A 27,516-nucleotide genomic window follows, 5' to 3' on the forward strand; every position below is an offset into this window, starting at 1 on the left:
GAAGGTGTCTGGCCTATGACAAACGAAAAGCTTTGCGAATTTGGCCCTATAGTCTTCGAACCCATGGTATGCCCAGAGACCTCAGGGTCATTTGACACGCAGCTGTGGTGACCGATCAAGCAAAATTTTGTTCCTTGAAGTGCGCAAGACTCGCTTCGGCGGTGGCGTCCCCCGTCGCTTGATAGAAGGTGCTCAAAAGTGCAAATTCGGTTGGCATAGGTGCCGACTGGAAATTTCGTTTGGTGTATTTGACTGGGCCTTTCTATAAAGATTTTTTTCCTGTGTTGTGATTCTCAAATAAACATTTTTTTTCTCTTTTTTTTCTTTTCGTCTGTGTTATACTAACAGGTGGAGCAGCAGGTTTTTGTCTATGATACATCCGTAATGGGAACACTATACGCAACAGAGGGTGGTGCCTTGGCTGATGTATGCAGACGATTAGCGGGACTTAGAGGGGCGTTCGAAGACGCACAGCAGTGAAGCGACATGCCTAGCCTTATTCTAGAACAGAAAAAATCGAGAATTGGGGTTTTTAACAAAGAGACGAGTAATGACGTCAATTCAACGGCAAGTTATACCCATAGTCAAGCATAATAAATACCTGGGGTATACCTAAACGAAGGAAGGACGTACTCGACCATCCATCAAGATAATCTGACGATGAAGGGGAAGTGGAATGCGGCAATAATGAAGCAGAGCTCTTTGGGGCTAGAATAAGTATGAGGTGGTGCGAATAATTTAGAACGGAGTAATAGTGGCAGTGCTTAAGTTCGCAAATATAAAGGGACACTAAAGACAAATATTAAGTCAAGCTAAAGTGATAGACCAGTGCTTGGGAATCTGTAAGGCGTCCATATCATCGCGAACAGGGACTTAGTGATCGAGAAGCTGAGGTAAATGCAGGGCACGATTAGAGACTCCCGCGGGCCATTCATGCACTTGCCCGATGACGAAAGCACTCCTCAATTAAATTCTGTCAGCAGTTCTCAACCACTAGTTGCAAAAAACATCATTGTATTGTATTAGAACATGAAATAAAATGTTGTCTAGTTCCATTTCATCTTCAGAAAAAAGAACTAATTGAATTTACTCTTGACGGCGACGCATGCGTTCGAAAGGTGTCGATTTCGCTCGACTCTGCACCGCCCACGCTTTCGCGTTTCAGCAGTTTCGTCATCGCGTAGTGCTGCGCTGGTTTTGCTGGCTCGCGAAACTTGCACAAACTGTAAATAGCAGAGAATTCAACTTCCATGTTATGCCGCGGGATCCCTGAACGGTCTACGCCCACTTGACCAAAAAGCAGCTGCAGCGGCAAATCCTACGCTATGACTTGGCTCGGTGCCGCTGTCTGTTGGGCGCCGTTTTACTCACTGATGGCAGCAAAGGGCGGTGATGGCGTATGCAAAGTCACCACTCCCCCCCCCCCCTTTTCCGGTTTGGTGGCGGGAGATTTGAATTTTGAATTGAATTGAGTTTATTCCGCAACAAGAGGAGGACAGGTAAAAGCTGTAAAAACAGCTTGAGGAGCCCTGACCCCTATCACACGGGGAAGCATAAAAGCGTGCGGCTAATGGAATACAACCTACTAAGAGGAAAACACTTACAGGAGTTATAAAACGTCACTGTAAAGAGGATTATACAGTAGTCAAATAGAAAATGATCGTATCACATCATCATACAAACATTAAACGCAGTTGTTTTGGTGATGTACTAGATATGTCAATCTTATTTTCTTTTATTATGTGGTTTAGAAGTGTAGGCAATCGAAATTTTAACATTTGATTTCCGTAATTGGTTCTACATTTGGCGACGTACCACACTTCAGGATGGCGCACATTATAAGCAAAAGGTGTTCGAGCCCTTCTGATGCAATTTTCTCGTAATCTAAGTTCTTCCTTGGCAGCACGAAACAAGCATTGCGAGGTTTCTGTAACGGTATTTAAACAGTCCCCGTCGACTTCTTATTTGCCTTTAGCGTCCCTTTAAGCCTGTGCTCAATATTGGAGATCTTGTCGCGGCTGGAAGCTAACCAAAGGTCGGTGGTCCGACTGGCATTGAAGGCCCACGGTAAAGCCACGAATGAGGCGGTGCAGGGTGACATGGGTTGGGCGTCTTTTGCGCGCTGTAGGATTCAAAGCGGATGGAATGATTCAAAATAAGCAAGAGACGTTTAGAGTAATCAAAGAAAAAAAACAAGGAAAAGATTGGTGGAACCGGAGTCCTTACAGGCATAGGTAACCGTACAATATAGAGGTAGAGTTTTTAATTAAGAGAGAGAAGACAAAGGAGAGATAAGCAAAGTGATAGGCAGCAATGAAAGTAGTCAAACCTCTTTAGCTCAAGCAGGCTAGGTGACTATATGTCGCCACTCCGCGTAAACGAGGATGCCAGCAAATGTTATCGTTACTGCACCCTCTGTACCAGTCCGCGTGCCCGGATTCTGAAACAAAGAAAGTAGGGAAACTCCGCAGCAGGCACATTTCAGCAACGTCCCACATGAAAAAAAAATAATGTGTAACGAAGGACTTCTGGGCTCGTTTTTTCGCTTTTCTGCTGTAATAAACGTTGTATGATTGTATGATAACTGTGATTGATAGTGAAACATGCACGTATGCTCACTAGCCTGCCAAAGTCATTAAACATACTCAATTAGTGTGTCAAAACGTTCAAGCTTATCTCTCAAGACAAAATGCTTTGAAGCTTGCGGGGATTTGGGGGATTCGACGCGCCATTGCGCGGGCGCATTTCACCTGTTTCTGCAATCCCTAAGCCACACGGTCTCCTCGCTCTGAACCAGTTTTCAGCGGTGGCGCTCCACTCGCGATGGTTTGCGGTAAGGGCGGGGCTATGACGTCACGAAGCGGCCCCTGGTGGCTACTGTCGGGACGGTACCGTCTCTCTTTCTCCTTGGGACTGCACCGGGTACCGCACATGTTTCCTCTCGTCCGCCGACACTACTGTGACTAGGACTGAGCTCACGCACGGTGCCTTTGCTGCTTGTTGATCCTGTCCGGACGCTAAGCTGAAAAACGGGTGCCTACTGCTTGCGCGAGGTCGTACCACGCCGAGCCGCACTCATCGGAGGCCCAAGCCGAAGGAGATTGCCTGAGCTCTCGCCAGTTGGCACATTGGTTATCGTGAGAGCAAGTAGCATAGCCGCCGGAACTTTTCCTAGCGGCGCGTCCCAGCTTGAGCCTGTGCTCTCGCAGCGGCGTGCTACAGGCACCCCTGACGGTTTTTTCCGCCCTTGGTGCGGGACCCCTTTGGTTCCCCGCCGCCCCCGGACCGGGCGTTCGTGCAGTGTCGGGTGCCGCCGGATACAATAAACGGTTTCCGCTAACTTAGGGCAATACTGTATTCTTGCGTGCGTCGCTCGGTAGCCCCTTGTGGCCTGAGCTCGCGCGAAGCGGCGCTAGAGGCTGACGGCTGATGCGGCCTTGTAGCTCGCTAAGCTCGAATCCACGGTGGTCGGTACTCCTATGAGACCTGAAGACCCCACAAGCTGTGGTGCACAGTAGAATGACTCATTAGTGACTTAGCTTTTGCCTGCAGGCTTCAGCCCTCGGGGACTTCTCCACAAAGTGATAATAACGATGATGGGCTCGCAGGAATGAAATGTCTTAAGGTTGCTTTATGCAATCCTGTGAACTATGCAAGACCTGTGAGCGTGCGTGTTTGTTGAGAGACATGGTTTGAGGTGATGCTCAATATAGGTGTGCTTATATACGCGTATATATATGAATGTGTGTGTTCTTTATCGTTTTCTTTTGCGTGCTCTTTTTGCCCTCTAGCGGAGCTGTGCATATTTTACTATACTGGACCGGCCACTAGCCACTTTAGTCTATCGTTCCAAATAATCTTTGTATACGTATTATTTGGTATTCTTGAAAAATAAGGATTGATTGATTGATTGATTGATTGATTGATTGATTGATTGATTGATTGATTGATTGATTGATTGATTGATTGATTGATTGATCTCTAAATTCAGTACTAGCCTAACTCAGCCGAGTCAATATGTGGCCCATAATATACGCGCTATTATAGCACTCATAATGGCATATAAATATTTTGTATGCCACTTCTGTATGGTGCAATGTCAAATTCTGGAAGTCCTCAATACTACAAGCGCATTTCATCAGTGCTTTTTTTTTTCATGCGCAGATGTAATAAAGAACGGGTGAGAATTTTGGGCTAAAGTAATGCCAGTGGTACACAACATTCTTTCTGTTGCTACGGAAGCAGTAGTAAGTGTGGAACCACGAGAAACGTTTCCAAAGGAAACGGGAAATTTCCCGGGAAATTTCAATGTTAACAAACGTGAAAAAAAAAAGATAAAGCCTCTCATAAGTTAACGCGAGGCTTTAGCGAGGGCCTGCTTTTCGTGCCTACCCGTAACCTCGTTGATCACGCGCTCAGCTTTTGTGGTGAGAGTATCAGGCTCAGCTTTTGCGGCGTTCGTGTTGTCTTTCTCCCCTCGCCCTTGTTCAATTGTGCGCTGGAACTATGTTTCACAATGCTAATCATAACCAACTAGCACAGCTGTCCATACTTAGAGAGATATACTTTAATTGAAAGAAGGCAGAGAGGTCGGCCTGAGCTAAGGCGCTCTACTGGTGCTATGGGCCTCTTGCTGTGAGCAGCGCTGAGGCTGCCTATGCGTGCTGAACATAGTCAATGGAGAGTCGGCAACCCGATGAGATGGAAGACCACCGTAACGCTACCATCAATCGCGAGGCGAAGTTCACTGATTAAAAGGAACATTAGCCAATTGACGACCCGTTTCGAACTATGAACGGTTCGTTCCAATCGTAGGAATAGCTTGCCACATAAAGCGCAGGCGGGAGCTGAAGAACGCCACAGACACACGGCCGTTGTTATAACAAATTTACTCCCGCTCTTCCAACAAAAAATACAAACATTTCAATAGAAAAGAAAGAAAACGAACAAGTACCACAGCCAACAAGCTCAGTTTCCACGACCACAAACATGCGTGTGTATACATATAAACTCTTGTGTATATTTATGCATTGCATTTACCCCATACAGCAGCGCGCACTCTGTCCCCTCCAAGGTTACCTCAAAAACAAACACTTCGCAACAGTCACGACAAAACATGCTCTCTTTCGCCGAGCCGGAGCAGACGCATGGTGTCACCTCCCCGCGCAGCAATCGCCGACCTCCGACATTCAACTATCGCTCGCTTGCGTGCACAACACGTAACAACTGCGAAACACCACATCCATTAAACCACACGGAGTCTACTATAGATAGTCGTGAGAACGTGCCCACGAATCCGTCTGTTGCGACGTGCCCTGCAAAGCAGTGAATACGAACAAGCATCACTCGCATAAAGCCGTGCGATCAGCCATGCAGGCTGCGCGCTGCGCACAGTCCCATTAGGAGCTTCCCGTTTCGATTGGTCAACCTTCGATTTGACCACCAAAGCAAATGAGTGCGAACAAACATTGCTAAAGTAAGCCATTAGTACAGCTGTACACACTCTAAACGCAGTAGCTCTCACAAAGGTGCGCATTTTCACATTTCTGGAGGATACCGAAAATAACTGCCAAGAGTAATGGCAACGTGCGCCAAGTAATGGTAACATGCCCCAAGTAATGATAACATTCCCCAAATAATGCAGATATGAGGCTTAAAATTTAACTCAGTCTGAGTAAAATTGACAAAATTTACAGGAGCCAGTAAGGTGTGACGTTACAGAATGTATGACATGGTACGCGACCCTGAAGTGCATATTTACACCTGCCAAACTAATAACGTTCGCGGTAGCTACCTTCAGGTCTAGCATCCATGCGCGCGCAGCTCGTGCTGTTATTTATGGCTGAGAGCCCTGCTTACTTATCTAATGCGAAAATGCGCACTTTTGGAAAGGTAGCGGGTTTAGAGCGCAGGGAATGCATCCTACTGATTCAGTGGGTACAACGTGCCTCCATCTGGAGCCCACCGTTGTCCCTCGTTAACCTCCATGCATTTCCTCACTCATCGCCCTTTACCCCATGCATGTGTGGATAGGTTCTGCAAAAGTTAACTTTGACAGCCACCTTTGGACCCCTTTCGAGCCCCGCTTCTTGTACTCTTATCAGTAAGTTCGACACGCTCGCAAGTTCCTCCTCTTATACCAAACAAAATCTCCGCCTCGTTCCTCATCCCACAGAACAGACACAGCTGCTGAACACAACTCCATATATGTTTGCAGAAAAATATTTCTACATCTTTTCGGACCACTCTGCATGCAGTAAAACGAGGAAATCCAGTCCCTTGTCTCTCACCTCTCGAACACTCGGAATCTCAAGGCAGGCGAGCTGATTTGCATGCTCCAGAACAAAGCAGGCCAACTGAGACAAAGGCGCAGCAAAGATGGCACCGAAGGAACGCTGACTGGCAAACGTTCGCGCTAATCTGGTGCGCGCACCGTACTGCCCGAACCTCCTCGTACACAGCCAAAAATTTCCGATGTTACTGTATTACTCTTGCGAGAATAATAGAGAACTAATATGAAATCCATGCTAATTATGTTGAACCATACGGGACACGCATAAAAAAGCCAACAGAAGACTTGGAGTGCGTACAGACACGCTTCTGTATAAAATATGCATGTTAACTGCATATTGTGCGAAGACATAAAGCATGTAATGAACTCCCTGTTCCGGCGAACATGATGTGCATTCGATGCTAAGAGCTTCAAATAAAGACTCAGTCAACCGGTGGCTTCCGACGGAAACGCTGTTTATGCTAGTCGCACGGGAATGGTGCAAAGTCTTCATGAAATCTTTAACAGTAGCACAAGAGTGCTATGGAACCCTTAAAGAAATTCTATCCCTGCGTATGGAAACATTTCAGTACAGGTACAGGCTCCAGTTCGTTCTTTTCTGCATCTTCGCCGGTTTTCGTGGTTTCACACCATGGCGGAAACAATGGTGTTAATTGTCAAAGCACCTACCGAAGTGCTGCTGGTACACGACGAAAACGCATAAGCAACATGGCAGCGTGAGAACGCGCAACAAAAATCAGCTGACGTGACCACCAAAAAAACAATGCTCCCTTTTCACATATCTGGAATTATAATGAAGCGTTTAAGCGCACCGAAGCAAACATCCACCTCAAAAGCAATCTCAACAACCATAACAAAGAGCAACAACAGGCAATCCAGAACTACGACATTGAAGATAACTTCAGGATTATAAACTCTTATTGGCAATATCGTCAACACTTGTGGCAAATGTGTATACATAAAGTCACCATCCTAAAATATTCTCGCTATATATATATGCTCTTGCTTTTCAAACGTACACCAACTGCGTAAATCGTGAACCACAAAATCGTGCTATCCATCGAAATTCGCTATACTCGCGACGCGTCCCAAATGTGCGCTACGTTTGTTCGATTAGTTTTGAACATTTCACCGGGGTGTAGGCTGATTGTACCCTTTCGCTCGTGAAGCAAAACTATACTTTCTGGTCCGGCTCGAACGCAACCCGAGCGCCGCTAAGTGGCCAAGACGTCGTGGTCGATTCGCCGATTTCCCGTAAACAGGAACGCACTTCGATTTCAAACGTTAAAACTGCGCCCCCGGTACTCTTCCCACTATGCAACCTGCACATATTTCTCTCGTTTACTTTTCTTTTTTTCTGCCGCTTTGCTGCTTTCTTCAATTTACATAACCTGTTCTCATCTGCGTAAACTTTATTTTTAAATCTTCCATGTCGCTCGCGCCTTCGTACGCTGTTGGTGTGTCAATTCACATTTTTAGCAGTTTCAGTGCAGAGATCACACTTCGTGTGGTGGTGACCGCCACCGCTGGGACAAGATGCCGCTCCGTCACACATTAGCTCTGAAAAAGCAAAGGAGCAGAGGTGCGAACTCATTCCCACGCTTTTTCTCTTTCTTTTTTTTTCTTCTCCCTCCAGACACCGTTCATCAGTGCTTCTCAACAAACGTACTCGGACAAGCGAAAGGAAATGCAAATAGTTTGAAGCCTGGGCCTCGTATTGGAAGGGCGAACAGAAGAGCGCGTGAATACTATGTGGGAAGAGCACATTGGGACTTTAATAGGTACGAGGCTACTGAACTAGCCCGATCTTTGTAGGTGGTCCTTTGGTCGCGTAAGTTCACAAGTCTGTATATCTGCATAGGCGTCGCAATTATTTCGTCGGCAGCGAACACGTGACACGGCTTACTGTGCCGCGTGCATGTGTGAGAGCGGGAAGACCGGTTAATAAATTGGCGGCCACGATTAATTCGCAGATGGAAAAAAACGATAACGGCGAACACATATCTTCACCCAAATCACACACTGCCGCGCGTAAAGTCAAACAAACAGTGTATACGGTCTTTTTCAACAATCAAGGCACAAAACTGTGTAGAATCTAGCAAACTTAAAGCTGGTAGACTTCCTGTAGTTATTTTTAGCTCGCGTTATGTAGTGTCTTTATCGATAAGCTTACGAGTCAATCAGGCACAACCAAGACGTGCAACAGAGAGCAGTGCATATGCCTGCTAAAACTGAATGGTCCATTTGTCCGCGCGTTTTATGTAATAGGTCGCTGCACATTTATTTCACAACGATAACACTACGGGACACATAATCTTCCTCACAAGATATGCAACTCACGTAGTGACTACACCCAGGATGCGAACAGCATCAACTGACAGACATTGAAGCACGACAGAGTAAAGGGATGAACGCAATGGACCTGGTGACACCAGACGCTTCGTTTGTGCTACTCAATCGAGAGCGCAGAGGAGTCCGAGTTCTTGCGCCCGAGCTTTCTACGGGCAATAACTGTGCTAACAAGGAAAGTGAAACTGTACCAAGCCGAGAAAACGCACATGCCCTGGTGTCGTAAGTACTTCGCCGTTGACCACCGCAGACGAGCCAGTGGACGGCCAGTCCAGACGTCACTATGTACAGTTTACCTCGAGTCGTTAAGTTAGGCCAGAGTGAACCGACGGCCTATATACGTAGGCCTTTCGGCGCTAGGCGAAGCGGACGTAAAGACGTCTCGCGACCTTTGCGGCCGATTCGAACCACAGCGCCCGTGTTAAATTGGTTACTAAGGCAAATTTACACACAGGTATCGATGCCGACTATGCCTGGGCACGGCACGGTAGTTCTGCCGAATTAAGGATTGAGAATGCTGCGCTGCTATCTCACGCCTAAAAAAAAGTTACAATAATAAAACCCATATAAGCCCCGCACACCACGAAACGTCTCAAACGAAGGAAGTGGAGAGAAAGAAAAGGAATAGAAAACCCTACACCACGCTCTTGGCACAAAAAGTGCGAATCAGCGAAACGAAAGGCCAGCAGTGCAATGACTAACACAGATCCAGGCGTGCCACACAGTATAGGACAACGCCTGAAGCACTGTTTTTATCAGTTCAACTCGCCAGGTCAAAAAGTGACGCCTTCATCATGCAAGCCTTAAATCACATACGTGTGCTGTATCGTGATGAGCCCACTGCGGTCCAGCTCACGTAGAGGTATGCACAGAGGTCTCCCGCAAATATCCAGAGTTGTTCAATCACTCAGCAGGCACCTTTCCTAAAGGCCTTCTCAAAAGTTTTCGTTCAGTTTTACGAAGCACAACGAGCAGCCAATCTATTTGTTCGATGCATGCCGCACAATCCAGTGTCGCAGAGGGGTTGCAACGGCCGACTTTTTTTTTTATAAGTACCACAAGCGTGAGACCAAGGTTTGTAAGCGGAAGCCTGCAGTACGCATCCGGGAATGGTTACACTGAAACAACACCAGCCCGTGGACCAAGTTTTAAGCGGTCGGCTCTGACTGACGCAGATCACGCGGTTCGGTTCTTCACGTGAGAACGTGGTCGTCACGGGGGCAGGGTCTATATACACGGCGAAAGACTCAACGACGGAACAACACAGACGTGACTCCGCAGCTGCTGATAAACGGCACATGACCAGCCAACACCTGGAACAGTCAGCTATAACAACGTGAAAGAGACAACATCCACAGACGCGTTGCATCCAATGAAACATGCATGCCACGTAGGCTAACAATACCGCAGACGCTGTCACCTTTTACGAAGGCCTTGCAGGAAAGAAAACAGTACGGCACTCAACACGCTACACGTGGCGAGATGTATTAATAAATTGACTGATTGCATTGCGCGTACCTGGACATGGTGCGGTACATAGGAACTTGGTGATGCAGCCGCTAGGCAATTAATGTTGAGAAGACGCTTCGGCCCACGAAAAGCCCGTAATCAAACGAGCTCTCGGAAAGCGCCTCACGGACTCGGTAGTCTCTGAATATGACGGCCGAGTACCCTCGGCCAACTAGCGTTACCACCGCGGCTTCGTCATTAATTCTAATTTGCGTTAATTAATATAACTAATTGCTAAGATAATGTTGTTGCGTCTAATTTCCTTTTCTATTTATAGCATACCATTTTGCGTGGTATTGCCGACTCTGCAATGGCGGCCACGACGTACGCGCCCGTTACTCGGCACAGTTCCGGCAACCACGCACCATATACACATCAATATAGGCCCAGACGAACATCGACACAACATCTCGCAAGCGGTACAATCTCGCCCATACACGGCTACGAAGCCCGCGTTTGCCCTTATTAAACGAAAGGCCTAAAACACGACACACTCGAGAAAGCACAACGCCGCGTACGCGGGTAACACATCGGATGCCGCACTGCTCTCTTGCCTCAGTCTCTTTTTCATTTCTTCACAGGGCGTTCCTGAGGAAAAAATGTCTATACAAGACTGCTTTTTTTCTACTGGGTCTTCTTATCACCAGGCCGCTGCTTCTCGGACGAGTCGCGAATGGTGGTGGTCGGCGCGGCCGGGTCGTTCTCCGCGACCTGCGACTGCTGAGAGTTGGACTTCTTGACGTCGGCCTCGAGCGCGGAGTCCGCCGAGGTCGTGTCGTCCGACTCCGAGTTATGTGGCTGCGCAGTTTCGTCGTCGTCCTCGTCCTCGTCCTTCAGCTGCGTCTCCTGCTCGTTCTGCAGGCTTAGGTCGGCGTTGCCCCGAGATTCCTCGACGGCCTTGCGCCGTGACATGGGCGACGCACAACACCGGGACGGCGATCGCGGTGGCGGCGGCAGCACCCGGGGTAGAACGCACATGGCCAGCAGGCACATCACGTGGCCCACGAATCCGAAGTGACTGCGCGCAGAACGTCACCGGAAGTAAGAGGAAGGGGGAGGTCAGGGGGAGGTCAGGGGGAGGGGGAAGGGGCAAACAATAACTTAGATACATTAGATAGACCATAAAATAGCCAAACTTACTCACATTAGACTCGTAAGTCACGCTTTCAAAACTCTGTCTTACAAAAAAGTAGTTGATTATTACAGTAAAAATGAAAGCCAATCTCCAACTTTTTTTCTTTTTTTTTTTTAGTTTCACGACGAAATCTCAGCGCCGGTATACGTCAGCGCGACGTCACGGACTTCAGAGGATTTCTTTTCAGTGGGACCGTCCTATAGCGCATGCAAAGTTCTCGAAACTTGCGTGGTTTAGTATTTCGTTAATGCAAGTCTGCATAGTCGCCGTTTATCACGGTAAACAACTCACTAGGCCAGAGTACTCGCTATGCCGACGAACTGATGCGGAAATTTTTCGGAAAGAGACATGCCCGATGTCTTTCGTGTTCGCTTCTTTTCTCACTTACCAAGCCCCCTCTAGCGGTAAAATTGGCGGCTCTTCTATCGTATAAGCGTTAACTTGCTAATGCAATTTCATACTCCTTTTCCATCATCATCATCACCCTATTTATATGTCCACTGCCGGACGAAGGCCTTTCCAAGCGACCCTTGTCTGGTGCTAGCTTATTCCAACTAGTGCCTGCTAATTTCTATAATGTAATCACGTACCCCACCTAATTTTCTTCCGTCCTCGACTGCGCTTCCCTTTCCTTGGCACACATACTGTAACTCTAATGGTACACCGGTTATCTGCCTTGCGCATCACATGGCATGCCCATCTCTATTTCTTTTCACTTAATGTCAACTAGAATATCGGCTATACCGGTTTGCTCTCTGATCCACGTCGCTTTCAAAAAAACGTTACGCGTAACATTTTTGTTCAATCGCTCTCTTGCACGGTCCTTAACTTGTTCTCGAGCTTCTTTGTCAACCTCCATATTTCTACCCGATGTGGTAGCACCAGAAGAATGCACTGATTGAACACCTTTCTTTTCAACGATAGTGGTAAGTTTCCGGTCAGGATCTGGCAATGTCTCCGGTATGCCACTCCAACCCATCTTTATTCTTTAAATTTCATTCCCATTATCAGGGTCCCCTGTGTGTAACGGGCCTAGATAAACGTACTCCTGCATAGACTTAAAAAGCTAAATTGGCGACCATTAATTCTTTTTAGTGACCCTTTAACAATAAGCTGAACCTCGGCAACTCTTGTCTGTTGTGGGATCGACGAAATCGATTTGTTCGTCATACGATCAGGTTATTTTGATGGGGCTTGTTGCATTTCAAGGAGGGAGTTAAAATATGCCGACTCTTTGGAACAGATTCCTTCATTTAAACCTTAAACTGCTGCATTCGTTTAGATTTTAAAAAATGCTTGACGCAAAGATTACGATAATAAAGCATCAAATATTCTTTTCCTTAAATATGGAATCAAAACATACATCAGAGTGCTGTAACTGCATAATTATGACGTCCAAAGCGGCTAAAACTGTCACGTTATGCGCCGCTACACGCCCAACTACACGTGCGCTTGCCGGCGCGTGAAAGCTCGCGCCCACGCGCTCCGCGCATGCGCAGATGGTGCTGGACAGATCGTACGCGTCGAAGCGCGCTGCGAGTCCAGATATCTTCTCCAGACAAGTGTCCGTACACTGCAGCTGCCTCACGAAAATAAGGAACGGTGTCTAGCAAGGCGACAGTAGTGAACCAAGGCGACGCGCGCTGACGCTTGCCTTGTAGGTTCAAACCGCCATCAATCGCGAGGCGCTGCAAACGCAAGGCGCATGGACGCGAGCGTTCGCGCGTCGGAACGCGTACGCGTATAGTTCGGCCTTAAGAAGTGTGCTACAGTAGCAAGTGAGTAAGACTTCTGTAAATCCCGCGTAAACAACGTGAAAGTGTCGCGGAAGCTGTAACGTAATGCCCTTGTTTCTATTAATTCTATGGACGAAGACATATATTTCTGTTCCAGTGCGCGTTAGTGCTTCGGATCAGGTTGCAAGAGATGCAGTTGAAAGCCTGCAGCGCGCAGTTGAAGTCGGCAGGACTGCAAGGATTATCGGAAATTCTGTCACGCATGAACACAACCTTGAGCAAGATAAGCTACAATATTATAGTCAGAGCGCAATAAAGTCTTCTCTTTTTTTCGCTACAGTAAGGTAAAAAAAAAACTCGAACACTTTTCGAATAAAACGATTCTTGGTGAGTTTCGTGCCAATCGCATAAATGAAACTGAGGATAAACGAAACACGTCTTTCTGTCTCCACGTGTTACCAGGGTCCTTCAATACTTATCCGATTAAAAGTATTGAAGGACTCTGATGCTACGTTTAAGCGGAATCTACTGTAGTTCATTCGTCTGAACAGATCGCTCAAATAAAGTCCGATCAATTAGTAGTTCATTAGTAGTGCTTACCAGTAAACCCTGAAGCTGGAGTGGAAGTCTAGCAGCAGGAACGGAAACACCATGTAGGCGACAGCTACGCGGGTCGCTAGGCAGGTGATAACGTCGTACAGCCTTTGTTTCCGGCGGCTTCCTTGGAACAGGGGCCGCACGCTACGACGCACCTGCGAATCCACCAAACGGCATAAACACGCGTCATGCGACGACCACCTCAAACCTAAGTTCTCTAAATAAAGTACAGAAGCGTTCCTCTTTGTGTACGTGGCTTTGAAGGGGTGGAAGCCCAACGCACAGGCGCACCTACAGTAGCCCCAAGAAGTTCTCTGAAACGTGTAATGGCTTCTAAACTTTTAAAGAGGCCTGTACGTCTCTATTACACGTCACGCGAAACAGTCGCGACGCCAATCATGCCCGGCGCGCCGATTTATCTATAAGGCTGTCTATTTCAATCAATTTTTATTGCCTCAATGGTTACGACACGCGCCTGAATTGCGCTCTGTCACTTGAATTGGGAAAAGCAAGGCGTCTCGATCAGAAAGTAACCTTTTCCCAGTATTCTATTTCTTGCGCGACACGACTTTAGCGTTACGAACGACGAATGATCATAAGTTTCCCACATAAGCATGCGGTAAGCTGATAACGTCTTACAAGCTTCCTGATAAGAGTATATTATTATTATTATTATTATTATTATTATTATTATTATTATTATTATTATTATTATTAAATAATGATAATATGGTTAAATTATTAAATAATAATAATTATTATAATATGATTAATAGACATGCAGCAAGTTGCCCAACAGCAAGTGCTATACTATAGAGTGTATTACAAGCTCGCAAGCTCATCATGCGCCTAACTAAAGTGTCGCGATGAGCAAACGGCGTAGTTTGGTGCCACGCTTCGCTCGTAACAACGCTCTTTACGAGACCAACGCGACTGCGAAAAACACCCCAAAATAAATAAGACGCGAACACGTATGTGCATACTCTGACACTGCCCACAACTCTGCCACAACCAGGCAGGCGCCGAGACGCTGTCGCGGAAGGTATCGTATAATGAGGGTTCTCGCATTATCCGGCGAGCGCGGAGCAAAAGCTGACCACTGGCCAAGCTCGAGCCAGAGAGCGCGAAACAGCATGCACAAGTCGCTCACCGCTCGGGCGCCCAGCGTAAAGAGCGTTCCGGTGCCGAAGGTGAGGTAGTATCCCGGGTAGAAGCCGTGCCACATGGCCGACAGGATGAACGTCAGCTGGGTGCGGTGGCGGTGCATCCGCTCGTACGACACGGTGCGCAGCCAGGTCTGGGTCGACTTGTTCCACGCTATGATCAGCTCGCGTAGACTCGTCGAAGTCTGCGCGTGGTACGGGCAGATTAATGCACGGCCGGTTCGGATTCCACTCCTTTAAAGTATTTTGCTCGCCTTCATCCGCTACGGCGAACGTGATGTGCACTTCTTTGGCGCAACGAAAGACGAGAGATTACCGCCGAACGCGACAGCATCGAACGCTGACAGTCCGCAAGAAAGACGAAGCTTTAAACAAGCAGTGCGTTTGAGAAGTGGAATATACACTAGGTAAGCGTAAGAGCATACACGATGCGAAATTTACAAGAAAGGTGTCAGGAAGCTTTGCAGGATGATGTTGCAAGAAGATGTTAAAACTCCTCTGCCATACGACAAGTATTGTGCACTTCTCGTAACCTTTAATATATTATGCTTTCGGACAAGCGTTTCCGCACTTTGAATCTAAAGGTGTAGCGTGCTGCAGTTTTAGGACGGACGTCGCAAAGTAACCGAAAGAGCCTCATTTGCGCCCTTCAATACATGCAGTGCTGTCTGCTAATTCAAGCCTGGACAAGGCGAACTTACACAAGATACAAGCCAGATTTGCACATGCAAGCTTTATCACATTTAATAAAAATATAATTACAGATGTAATAACACAAGACAACATTATGCCCCTTGATATATTCGATTATGACGGTTACGTGCAGATGTTTGGAGTGACGGCCATTATCATTTATAAAAAGAACTAGATATAGCACAACACTATAACATCTGCCACGCAAGCATGCTCAGCTCCGCTAAACGAGCAACACTTCGGGCAAAATCACAATGATAAATCAGGCGGCCTCCGCGATATGAAATAATGGTCAAGCAGGAGCACTTGCAGAACACAACTGCATTTCAGGGCCTCAATGGTGTTCCGCACCACTGAAGCCCCGAAATGCAGTCGTGTTCTACGGCAACGTGCACCACCACTGTTCCTTTTTAAACTGTCAAGACTGTTAGGACTGATTCAAGAGAAAGGAGCTAAAGTGCCTACTCCTGTTTTCTTGTTCCTCAAGTAAAGCTGAAGAAATCATCTGTCGCGAAGTTGTTTAAAAACTATATCGTTCGCGTACCTCAATGGTGACGATGTCCACGTTGCTGATGAGGTTCCATCGCGCTTTGTTGTCACTTGTGTAGCCGTTGAAACCGAAGCCAGCAGCATTACAAATTGCTTCACCTGCGCACGTTGAACAAGAGAGACCCTTCCTTAATTTGCGTACACCAGTATGGTGCAATACGAATGAAATGAGGTGCAACAGCGACTTTCCGGTAGCCGTGACAACGCGTCGGCCCAGGCGCGCACTCCCGAAGAGTTGAGCTGGATACGCCACACGGGCATCGAGCGGTATTGGGATAACAAAAAACAGTGGTCGATCACGTACCACAGTCGATCATCCCGTATTGTTATTCAGAACATGCAGAGACGGCCTTATAAGGCCCTTTCAGACAACACATCTCGGGCGAGGGAACCACAATGCATACTTTACTCCTCAATCAACGCTTTTCATACTGTTAAAAGACAGGCGCAGAAAGTCACGTTATTGCGATATCAATCATGCGGACACGCGAGGCGCGTCCGCGCCCCTGGCGCCATCGAGCTGCCACGGCACCGACGAGCATGCGCGGCCAGCGCGTGGAGGGTTACAAGGTCTCCAGGGACGTACAGCGAGTTTTACTGCAAAAGCGACGAAGCCAAGTGGACGCGTCGCTATACGCTCCGCTCAATCGGCTCTGCCGGAGCGTGGGCAGTGCTGGCACGGGCGTTGTGCGCGCACAAGCGTGAGCATTTCTGCTGAGCAGCTATGCACGCGCCGCACCGCACCATGGTGTGTGGGCAGACCACCCCTGGTCTGAGCAGAACGAACAGTACATGCCAAGTTCAATCTATCTGACCCTTTCTTTTGGCGCTGACAGAAGTCGACGGTTTTCCGACCGTCTCATCTCTAAGTATGGACAGCTGGGCTAGTTGGTTATGATTAGCATTGTGAAACATAGTTCCAGCGCACATTTGAACAAGGACGAGGCGAGAAAGACAACACGAACACCGGCGTTCGTGTTGTCTTTCTCGACTCGTCCTTGTTCAAATGTGCGCTGGAACTATGTTTCACAATGCGTCTCATCTCGCACACCATGAAGGTGTGACACCGGTAACGGCGCCTGCCGGCGTTCCTTACAGCTCTATAGCGTTGTGATAGGCCTAGCATCTGGGCAGTGTTCCTGCTGCGTATCTCGCGTGCTGCGTCCGTCGCCGTCGGCATCGCCGTGAGGTTCCGTATAAAGTCCAAGGGCCATAAAATTGTCGCCATGTGCCGTATGCTCTATGTGCGAATGAAAACGTGCGAGGGTCAACCGGTGATCACGGCTCAATCTCGCACACGCAAGCGAGGAAAGCGGGGAGGAGGAGGAAGAATGGATGGGGCGTGTTTTACTCCGGGCCGCTGTATATTGAAAGCCATCTGGGACAAGGACTGAGTCCGCTCGTGCGTTGTATTTTCGCGGCTTGGTTCACGTTGACGCGAGACGCAGCGCAAAGATCAAGTCACTCACTGCTGCTGCCGCGCTTCCTCACTCCAGCGTTTCGACAGCGAGTTTCCGCGGTCATCGAGTGAGATGTGTCCATGTTTGCTTGTGCGCGTGTGACACCATAAGGGTTGAAATCCGGGCCAGTTGGTACATACTTGAAGGAAAAACCAGTAAAAAAAAAACGTGAAAAACAACAAGAAACAACAAAAAAAAAAACATGCATGTGGCACCATGCTTGTTGATTTAGTTAGTATGCCTGTGTTTACGAGTTTATACGACAGATAAAACTACTATTCTTATTCGTAAAGCTGTCCACTAATTTGCTATCGCAATCGATGCTTCAACTCTCGGGCGAACCTGTCACTTTGTTTTTGCTATTTTTGGTCGGCTTGCTTGGGAGTAAAATTTGCAAGTCGTCCTGAGGTGAGCGACAGTGAGTCGTGTTCGGCGGTCGTCGAGTCGAGGTGAGTCAATCCATTTGCACAAGATAGGTTGACTCAGTCCGATCCGCTTGGCAACGTGCAAGTAAACGCATTCGCATCGGGTCGGTGGTGCACAGGCCGACTCCTAAAACTGGAAGATGGGTCCGCACGTTCTGTTGTCTAGTCTCGCCTCGACGGTGTGCGCACCTGCGATCTACAATCGCTAACGATCATCATCATCATCATCATTTATTTTTCCTCACGGACCCCTGTCGGGGTATTGCATAAAGGGGGGGGGGGGGTTACATTTGACCATAAAGATAAGCAAACGCTGTCGGGTCTGCCTTACTAAACCCAAATTCTGACTTTACCCACTCGCTTCGGGCACGCGTAAATGGCTAAATGGAACATGCTTAAAACACAAGTCACCTAGCGTAAAACATGCATCGCTTAGCGTCAACATACAACGTTTATCGACCTCCGCTATTTTGTCTCAGGCTGTGCTGACTGTTATACCAGCGAAACAGTGCCGAAATAAGTCCGCCAACAAAAGCTACACATCTAAGCACGCAAACCCACAACCACACACACAAAAAAAATATCGCGAATTTTATTTTTGTCACATGGAGCAACAGCAACAACAATATAAAGCTGCTGGCCAGATACCTTCAAGCTGCTGACGCAGCTTTTTTCCTCAAGACCTGTCCATATTCAAATGTATGTTGTATATGGGAAAAATTAAGCACTTACTCACTTACTTACTTACTAGGTCGCGGGATCGAATCCCGGCCACAGCGGCCGCATTTCGATGGGGGCCAAATGCGAAAACACGCGTGTATTTAGATTTACGTTAACGTTAAAGAACCCCAGATAGTCCACATTTCCGGAGTCCCCCACTACGGCGTGCCTCATAATCAGATCGTGGTTTTGGCATACAAAACCCCATAATTTAATTCAAATGGTCTACGATCTCTTCGGCTGGAGCCAGAGACCATGAACCATGTGCTTTTGGGCGAACGAGTAACTACAACAGATAATCGTAGTACAAAGCCTGATAGCCTAACAACTTCTCATGGCACATAATGTTCGAATATTTTTGCGACCTCTCGAGTTCACCTACGCATACGTCTACAGAGGTTCAGCGATAAAATATCGAAAAATGTGCGCGTTCTTACAGCACCATCTCTTATCTTTATCTATGGTGTAGCGTCCGTGCACTGAACTTTGTAAACGTAATTCTTTTACTAGTACCCAAAGTGTTTTATAAAAATGCTTCAGCGATTAACAACAGAGTAATGCGGGATTCCCTGGTAGAACTGCATAAAGATTTGCTGGGGCGACGGAGTAGGGAAATTTGAGGTTGCGGGTGTGTGTTCAGTTCACGCGGTAGACAGATAACAAGGAGGCAGAAGAAAAACCCAACGGAAGATCACTTTTTTTTTTACTTCTCGTGTTTCGTTTTTGTCGCACTACTAACATGTATACCTGCATGCATCTGCGAGTCTGTCTTTGTTCTGTAGTGGAACTAATTAGGCTGGTGATAATGGCTGGACTTGTACGCGATAATGGCTGGTGGTGGTGATGGCTAGTGGTTCCTCACCGTTATTACTGTTGAACTCATCAAGCTCATCTTATCGGAGTGATGGTCGGAGCCGACTGCAAGCCTGAAATGGTTACTGAGGTGGCAAATCAGTTCTGCGGAAGCCCGCAAATTGGAGCAAGTTTCATGAAAGGAATAAGTTGCCGTCCACCTGGACTGTAGCACTAAGCTACAAGTTCTTCTGAGTTCTCCGGAAAGCGTGGGCGTCCTTTATTTTGCGCTGCTGTCCTTACACGTGCACGGAGCCACTTCAGATTTGCAACCGTCAAAAGAGCCCAGCGACTTTCGAGAGCACACGCAGGACACCGGTTTAAGAGAGCAAAGTTCTGTGGCCACGGACACTAGATCGTATCAACTCGGTTCAATCGCGGAATCTAATCGGCGCACGACTACGATACCAGAGGCGCGCAATGAGTCGCTCTTGGAGAATCACCTGTGTACCTAGAGTCCAGGCGTGGTAGTACCGATGCCGGTGTAACGAAGTGGCCCAGATGATGTACAGCATTTGCCACAACCTGCTCCTATTGTAAAGGAAGTCATCCTCTGCGAGAAAAGCGTGCAAAAGGTCGGTGATTATGCACGTAAGCGATCCGACAATGCAAATCAATGCGCGCGCACACACACACACACACACAACTATATATATATATATATATATATATGAGCTCCTGCAAGGCAGAAACAAGCAGACGACACCTTCCGGTGACGTGGCAGGCTTGTGACCCAACCGCTCTGGGAAATGTCACGCGCGGATTAGGAAATTTTAAAGCCATGGTCTGATATCTTAGACGGTTCGGAAAAAGCAATTGGTACAAGTTGCAGACCATCTCGCCTTAGTAAACTGCTGCGTAAGCTCTAACGAATGTTATATGTTTGCGTGTCACTATAGCACACCCCACACAATTACTGGACCGACGTTAGCGCGCGCGGCTTTGTCAGCATGTAAAAAGAATAAAAAGCTCCTCGTTTTCAGCGACCATAAAGATAAAAGAAATAAAGAGATGTTAACCCTAAATAAACACACTGTGGTGTCGAATAGGCAACCCAGGGAACCCACCAAGTCGCATAGGAGAGCTTTGCAAGTGAAATAGATTATAACATTAACAGTAACAAAATAACAGTAACAGTAAGTGCAGCAGTTTATTTTATCACTACAGCTCTCGCACGTACACTTACGTCTGCATACTTAAACAATGAAAAAAATACGGCGTTTTACGTGTCAAAACCACGATCTGGTTATGAGGCACGCCGTAGTGGGGGGCTCCGGAAATTTGAACCACCTGGGGTTCTTTAACGTGCACGTAAATCTAAGTACACGGGTGTTTTCATATTTCGCCCCATCGAAATGAAGCCACCGTACTTAAACAATACAATAGCTGTACGTGCCTATACACATAAGTATGCATAATAAGAAAAATATTTTACAGCCGTGTGTTAGCTAAATTTGTAGATAAAAATGCCGATAGCAGCATAATCTGCTATTGTGTACTTACGCTTAATGTATTCGATAGGGTAGGCAGAAAGCAGGTAGACGATGCTCGCGGCGCTCATGAAGCTAACGGAAAGCTTCTGCAGAGTCGCCCACTGCAAATGAAAAACAAAGGAAAGCACTAAGCAAAACACCAAAGGACATTACGGACCAATGTAGCCAAACATCTTACATGTTAAATAAAGATTGATTTGGTTCATTTGATTTGAACTTAAATACGACAGGAAACATTTAGTGAATTTACAGAAGCCACTATCATCTTTTCTATTGAGTCTAGCAATAAATGGGCGCTTCAACAATCTCGTTCTCCCTTTCGTGCGTTTCAGCAGCTCACAAGTCGCGGTGACCCGTGCTTGAGGAATAATTGCTGCCCGAATGACAACGTAAATGTTCTTTGTACGCGCGTATACTCTCAAGGCGCGCGCTTTGATAATCATTGGCAGAACGGTAAATTGGCGTCATTTTTAATAATTTTAGTAAAACATACACTTTTTCTCTTCTAAAAATCGTTACGAGATGCGGGTGTCGCACAAATTTATGATTATATGACGTCATAGAATACACTGCACAGGAAACTGCTGCGCCGTACAAGCAAACACTGACGTGACCCTGTGCAACAATTACCTATCTCTCCCTTATGCTGTCACCTTGACTGAACATGCACGCACCGATGTGAGCAGTCTGTAATGAAACTTCTCCTTCCACATCTTACATCTTCAACGTCAAAGATGCGGACCGTAGAAGAGTAGTAAATACGATATCTATTACCCCACAGCGCAGCCACACCCCCTCATATGAGCCCAAGATATAAACACGCACCGACGGAGCCGGACAAAGACCATGCCTAGCTTATAATCTAAAATACAACTCCGCTACCCAAGTGTACCTTACTGCACATAGAACTCTTTGCAGGTGACTTTCGGAGTGACTTCTGACCCCGCGAAGCTCATCTCCACAGCGTCATACAATGTATCATTCGGCAGTGTGGTTCAAACCTCCTATCCGACCTAACCCGTCAGGACGACGCATTGTTGCGAAGGCTCTGCGAGGACGGGGCTCTTGCCCTAGCGGTCACACGTGCTAGGCCACAATGTTTTCATGGTCTGTTTAATGACATGCGTTCAAATTACTCAGCCATGTACGCAGTTCCACCGTCCAACATCACTAGGATAACGTCTTCATGGTCCTCGATCACCATAGTGTCCTGATGCTGTGTGTCACAGAAACTCGGACGCATCACTGGATTTAACTATGCACTGCGTATACTGCACATACACTGCATACTAAAAAAAAAGAACACCAAAACATTGTTCATTAATTGACGATATCAGACGCTTACGGTTGTAATGTGACGTTTTCGGTTACGCGCACACATTAATATTCCCGACATGGAGGCTATACATTGATCTCTGCTATGTTTTGCTGGGTACCGCTTTCCCGCTCGGCGATCCGGTCCCAGGTGAAGCTAGCGGAAGTGCGGCGTGATGCGGCCGCTTGTCCCGGAAATAGGGCATATGCTGCGCTTACTAGCGCCTGCGGTCTTGCAACCATAACACTTTTTATTCCTGGTTTGCCGCGTTTTGGGGGGTGTTGATGTCTCTTTTTGTCTGGTACGTGTTTTTACGGTAACCTGAACCTATATGCGATAATTCTTTTTTTCTTATATTAAGCACTTTCTCAATCCCGCGCGCGCCGCCCATGTTAGCGAGGCTGTGGGTGTGGCGATGGCAAATTCTGAACGTCTTTCCAGAACACTTCTCCTGTCCGCTTTAGCAGTTTACTGCACAATAGGCAGGTAAGTTAGGGGAAGAAAATAAGTGCCGAACTCCCATGCACGCGAAGTGAAGTGAAGCACCGACTTCCGGGACAGCAGTTTGCTTCCGGCGGCTTCAGTCAAAGGCGCTCGATGCGCTATCCAGCCCCCTATAGTACAGATCACTGAGGCTATACTACGGGTAACTGGAAAGTAAATTCTGAAGTTGGCTTCTTCGCACACGACATCCCATTGTGAGAAAGCCCACTTTAATTAATGCAATTCTCCTGGGAAGACGCACGCACGTTAGCACGCACAGCCAGCTTTTGAGACGCGCACAGCCAGCTTTTCAGACGCGCCTCAAGAACCGTACGCAGTTAGACGAAAACAAAATTATAGCTTCTCTCTCTTTCTTTTTATGGCGACAGCCTTGGGTCTCTATGATGGCGGTGACCTTGGCGAAACTGCGCCGTGACGAACAATGGTCGACACCGCAGAGTAAAAACACGACAATAAATGCTCGGATTGCCGTCGGACATTCTCACGGAGGTTCTTGCAAACAATACAAATTAGCGGCTTTGAAAAGAAAATTTGGTGCACAACGGTCTGGGTGGGAACCGAAGAAGGGCCTCCGGGGTGCGAGACGAGCACGGTTCCCTGAAGCCACGGCTGCTCCACGGTTCCGGCTTACTAAAGATGTGCCAAGTGCGTGCCTGATTGCACACCCCACGTCGCGGCCATGTCGCCGACTAGTGTGTGCTTCACTGGGTGGCGCACGTGACGGTGGGGAGGAGGTGGCGCCAAATCATGAGCGTATAAGATGAGTGCGTTGATGACGTTCCGAGGTCTACAAACAGTATGCTTTCGCATTCCCACACGTAAGCAGTCTTAAGCGTCTGCCGAATTTTGAGTTTAGCAATTGCTGTCGCGCCAGGTGTTGCTTCGCAGAAAAGCGGGCGCGCCCACTCTGCGCATTGACGTCACAGTCGGAGCGGCGGCGGAGGCGGTTGTCGGCGGCGAGCGGTGGAGGAATGTGCACGCTCTTGAGAGTCGCGAGGACGGCCGCGCAAGTACGCCACCAAGGAAGAGGCGCGTGCCGCTGCGCCTTAGTGAAGAGGTCGCCTTAGTGCCACACGTGTTCCCCGCTGCGGCTCTTTATGACTTCTTTAAGTTCTTCTGAGGCTCTTTATGACTTGCAAGAAGTCTAGCCCCGATAGCAGGCACGTACCCAGGATTTTTTTTCGGGGGGGGCCCACCACCTTCATCATCATCATCATCATCATCATCATCATCATCATCATCAGCCTGTTTTATGTCCACTGCAGGACGAAGGCCTCTCCCTGCGATCTCCAATTACCCTTGCCCTGCGCCAACCGATTCCAACTGGCGCCCGCGAATTTCCTAATTTCATCGCTCCACCTAGTGTTTTGTCGTCCTCGATTGCGTTTCCCTTCTCTTGGTACCCATTCTGTAACCCTAATGGTCCAACGGTTATCCAACCGGCTCATTACATGACCTGCCCAGCTACATTTTTTCCTCTTGATGTCAATTAGAATATCGTGTATACCCGTTCGATCTCTGATCCAAACCACTCTCTTTCTCTCTTAACGTTATGCCTAGCAATCTTCGTTCGATCGCTCTTTGCGTGGTCCTTAACTTGCTCTCAAGTCTCTGCTCCATATGCACTGGCAAAATGCACGGGGAAATGCACTGGCAAATGCATTGGCACTGGACATATTGCACTGGCAAAATGCACTGATTGCACACCTTACTTTTCAATAATAATGGTAAGCTTCCGGTTAGGAGCTGGAAATGTCTGCCGTATGCGATCCAACCTATTTTTATTCTTCTGTGAATTTCCTTCTCATGATCAGGGTTCCCTCTGATTAATTGACCTAGGTAAACGTACTCCTTCACAGTCTCTAGTGGCCGACTGGCCATTCTGATCTCTTGTTCCTTTGCCCGGCTATTTATCATTATCTTCATCTTCTGCATAATAATATTCAACCCCACTCTTACACTCTCTCTGTTAAGGTCTCCAATCATTTGTTGTAACTCGTCTGCATTGTTGTTGAATAGAACAATGTCATCGGCAAACCGAAGGTTGCTGAGATATTTGCCGTCGATCTTTACTCCTAAGCCTTCCCAGTTTAATAGCTTGAATTCTTCAAAGCACGCAGAAAATAGCTTTGGAGAAATTGTGTCTCCCTGTCTGACCCCTTTCTCTATAGGTATCTCCCTGCTTTTCTTGTGTAGAATTAAGGTAGATGTAGAACCTCGTATATATTCTAACGCGAAAGACGAGTCAGTAAGACGAGAAACTATTTACAGATTATATTTACAACAACGGTTGCAGCGCTTACCGGTTAGATTCACAGCGCGAGCCCAGCTCGTTCTTCCTCCTCTTTTCTGGAGTGATGCCGCCTACGCGCCTCGTTCAAACAAAGAAATACCTCACGCATGTAGCAATATTTTCCAAGCTTTTTATGTAAGCGTTCTGTACTCCTTGATTACGTAGTGCCTCTACGATTGCTGGTATCTCAGCTGAATCAAATGCCTTTTCGTAATCTATATAAGCCACATAGAGAGACTTATTGTACTCTGCAGATTTCGCGATGACCTGGTTGATGACATGGATGTTTTCCATTGTAAAGTATCTCTTCCTGAAGCCAGCCTGTTCCCTTGGTTGACAAAATCCAGTGTTAACCTTATTCTATTGGAGATTATTTTGGTAAATATTTTATATAATACTGGGAGCAAGGTAATGGTCCCATAATTGTTCAATTCTTTAACGCCTCCTTTTTTGTGGATTAGTATAAAGTCTGCATTCTTCCAGTTTTCTGGGACTCTTGCAGGTCGATAAACACTTCGTATAAAGAACCGCCAGTTTCCCAAGCATTATGTCTCCTCCATCTTTGATTAAATCGAGTGTTATTCCACCTTATCCTGACGCTCTTCATCGTTTCATGTCTTGCAGGGCCCTTCTGACCTCATTGCTAGTTATAGGAGAGTTTCTGTATCCTGTTCATTACTGTTTCTAAGTGAACTATCGTGACTCCTCTGGGTACTGTATGCAGGTCAGCTTAGAATTTTCCCGCTGCTTTTACCATATCTTCGAGATTGCTGATGATATTATCTTTCTTATGTTTTAGTGCATACATCATGGTTCATCATGATCATACATCAAGAAACCTGGCATAGGACAATTGTCCTATGCCAGGATTCTTTTTTACTGATTTCAGGCTACGTTCATTTTTTACGGCTTCTTCAGTCTTTCTCATGTTATAGTTTTGAATATCATTTATTTTCGCCTTGTTGATCAGTTTTAACAGTTCCGCGAATAGCGTAACGCTGTGCGGCCGCCAGTCCCATACAACCGCGTAGAGCGCAGGACTCTGCGATTCTAGACGTACTGCGCTCACTGCGAAAGGTTAGAAAAACACCCACATAAGCACAGCAGAGAAGTGGCTACGTGAGGCGGTTCGACCGCTAACTGTAGAAGCGTCATTCAAAACCAGTAATTGTTCTCCACTTCCGGCGGCCTTTCCTCTACTTCCTTTTTAAATAAAAAAGATGTTGATCCATAAATATTCGCATAAACAAGGGTTAACTTTTTTATTATTCGCTTTTGCTTGGAGTTTGGTTGTTGCCTTGGCTCTCCCCCTTAGCAGATCGCTTAATTTCTCAACTCCTTGCGATTTTTGTTTCCAGTTGCCAATTTTGCACGAAAAGTGCTGTACAGTTAGGGAAAAACAGATGAGGTAACGGGCGACAGTCATCTTGCTTATGGGTTTAAGGGTTATTGCAGGGTTTCATGATGGACGCTCTTTCACATTATTTTATTTCCCACCTTATCTAACCCATATCACGTGTATATGGTTCCGGGCATCTGCCAGCGTCACGGCGAGCCGTAACTCAAGGAAACAATGAAGCAAAGGGATAAGTTAAATGCTATTGGCGTTTTCTCCGGCCGCAACTCGTTCCATGAGAGTACAGACCAGCTGAGTAACAGCCGCATCCCTCTCCTGGTCCCAGGATCAGCCTAAACAAAGAAGGCTGAACTAACAAAAGCAACAGCTGTGCGCGTGACGGTTGAATAGATGGTGACAACTGAACGCATCTCGAGTTAATCGCGCGGGTGCGGAATCTACGAGAAAACTGTCCTTCACATTACAAGAGATGCCGATAACTACCGCCATCTAAAAGGAGTGAAAAGGGCAGCATAATGCTGACCGATGAACAGCTGCGAAGTCTCAACATTGATCTGGCGGCGCTTTAGGAATGTGTGAGGAGTGGTGGCGTGGGTGGGGAGGGGGGGGGGGGGGGTATGCCACTTAATTTCGGGGGGGGCCCGGGCCCCCCCGGGCCCCCCCCTGGGTACGTGCCTGCCCGATAGTATAACTTAATGCATTACCAATATGTCTTACAAAGACGTCTAACCCCGATTGTATAACTTCATGTATTACCAAATGTGCAGCCAACTTTTGCCTTCTGGTGTTACAAGAGTGCAACACCTAACGAACTTGCGGCGCAGATGCTTTGACATTCTACACACGGTGAAGGGGACTCGAAGGGCAACCACACGGACATGTGCTCACCCGTTTCAACAAGCGGACGCGCCTCGGCGCTGTGTGAAAATTGCGTCCTGCGAGGCATTATATAGTGTGCCAACTGGTTTCTTTTTCGGTAGCATGCACAGAGGCGCGAGCATGTGGTTACCGCCTAGGGCGGGGAAGAGGGAGTGGGAACCGAGTGTTCGTAACAGTGTGTCGAGGCAGCTTAAT

At 47.3% G+C, this 27,516-nt stretch overlaps 1 protein-coding gene across 1 annotated transcript in view; it reads right to left on the bottom strand.

The window, feature by feature from the left end:
• Window positions 1-4,870: 4,870 nt before the first annotated feature.
• The window catches only part of LOC139057443 (lysophospholipid acyltransferase 6-like), a 68,809-nt gene continuing 46,163 nt past the window's right edge, over window positions 4,871-27,516 (bottom strand). The window contains exons 8-13 of the mRNA XM_070535730.1: window positions 20,984-21,074; window positions 19,932-20,033; window positions 16,019-16,122; window positions 14,769-14,966; window positions 13,622-13,773; window positions 4,871-11,168 (exon numbers count right to left, since the gene is read on the bottom strand). Of these exons, the coding sequence (XP_070391831.1) occupies window positions 10,775-11,168; window positions 13,622-13,773; window positions 14,769-14,966; window positions 16,019-16,122; window positions 19,932-20,033; window positions 20,984-21,074 (1,041 nt within the window). The 3' untranslated portion in view covers window positions 4,871-10,774. The remainder of the gene's footprint in view (window positions 11,169-13,621; window positions 13,774-14,768; window positions 14,967-16,018; window positions 16,123-19,931; window positions 20,034-20,983; window positions 21,075-27,516) is intronic.

The sequence above is a fragment of the Dermacentor albipictus genome, chromosome 3, assembly GCF_038994185.2.
Source record: "Dermacentor albipictus isolate Rhodes 1998 colony chromosome 3, USDA_Dalb.pri_finalv2, whole genome shotgun sequence".
NCBI classification, from domain to species: domain Eukaryota; kingdom Metazoa; phylum Arthropoda; class Arachnida; order Ixodida; family Ixodidae; genus Dermacentor; species Dermacentor albipictus.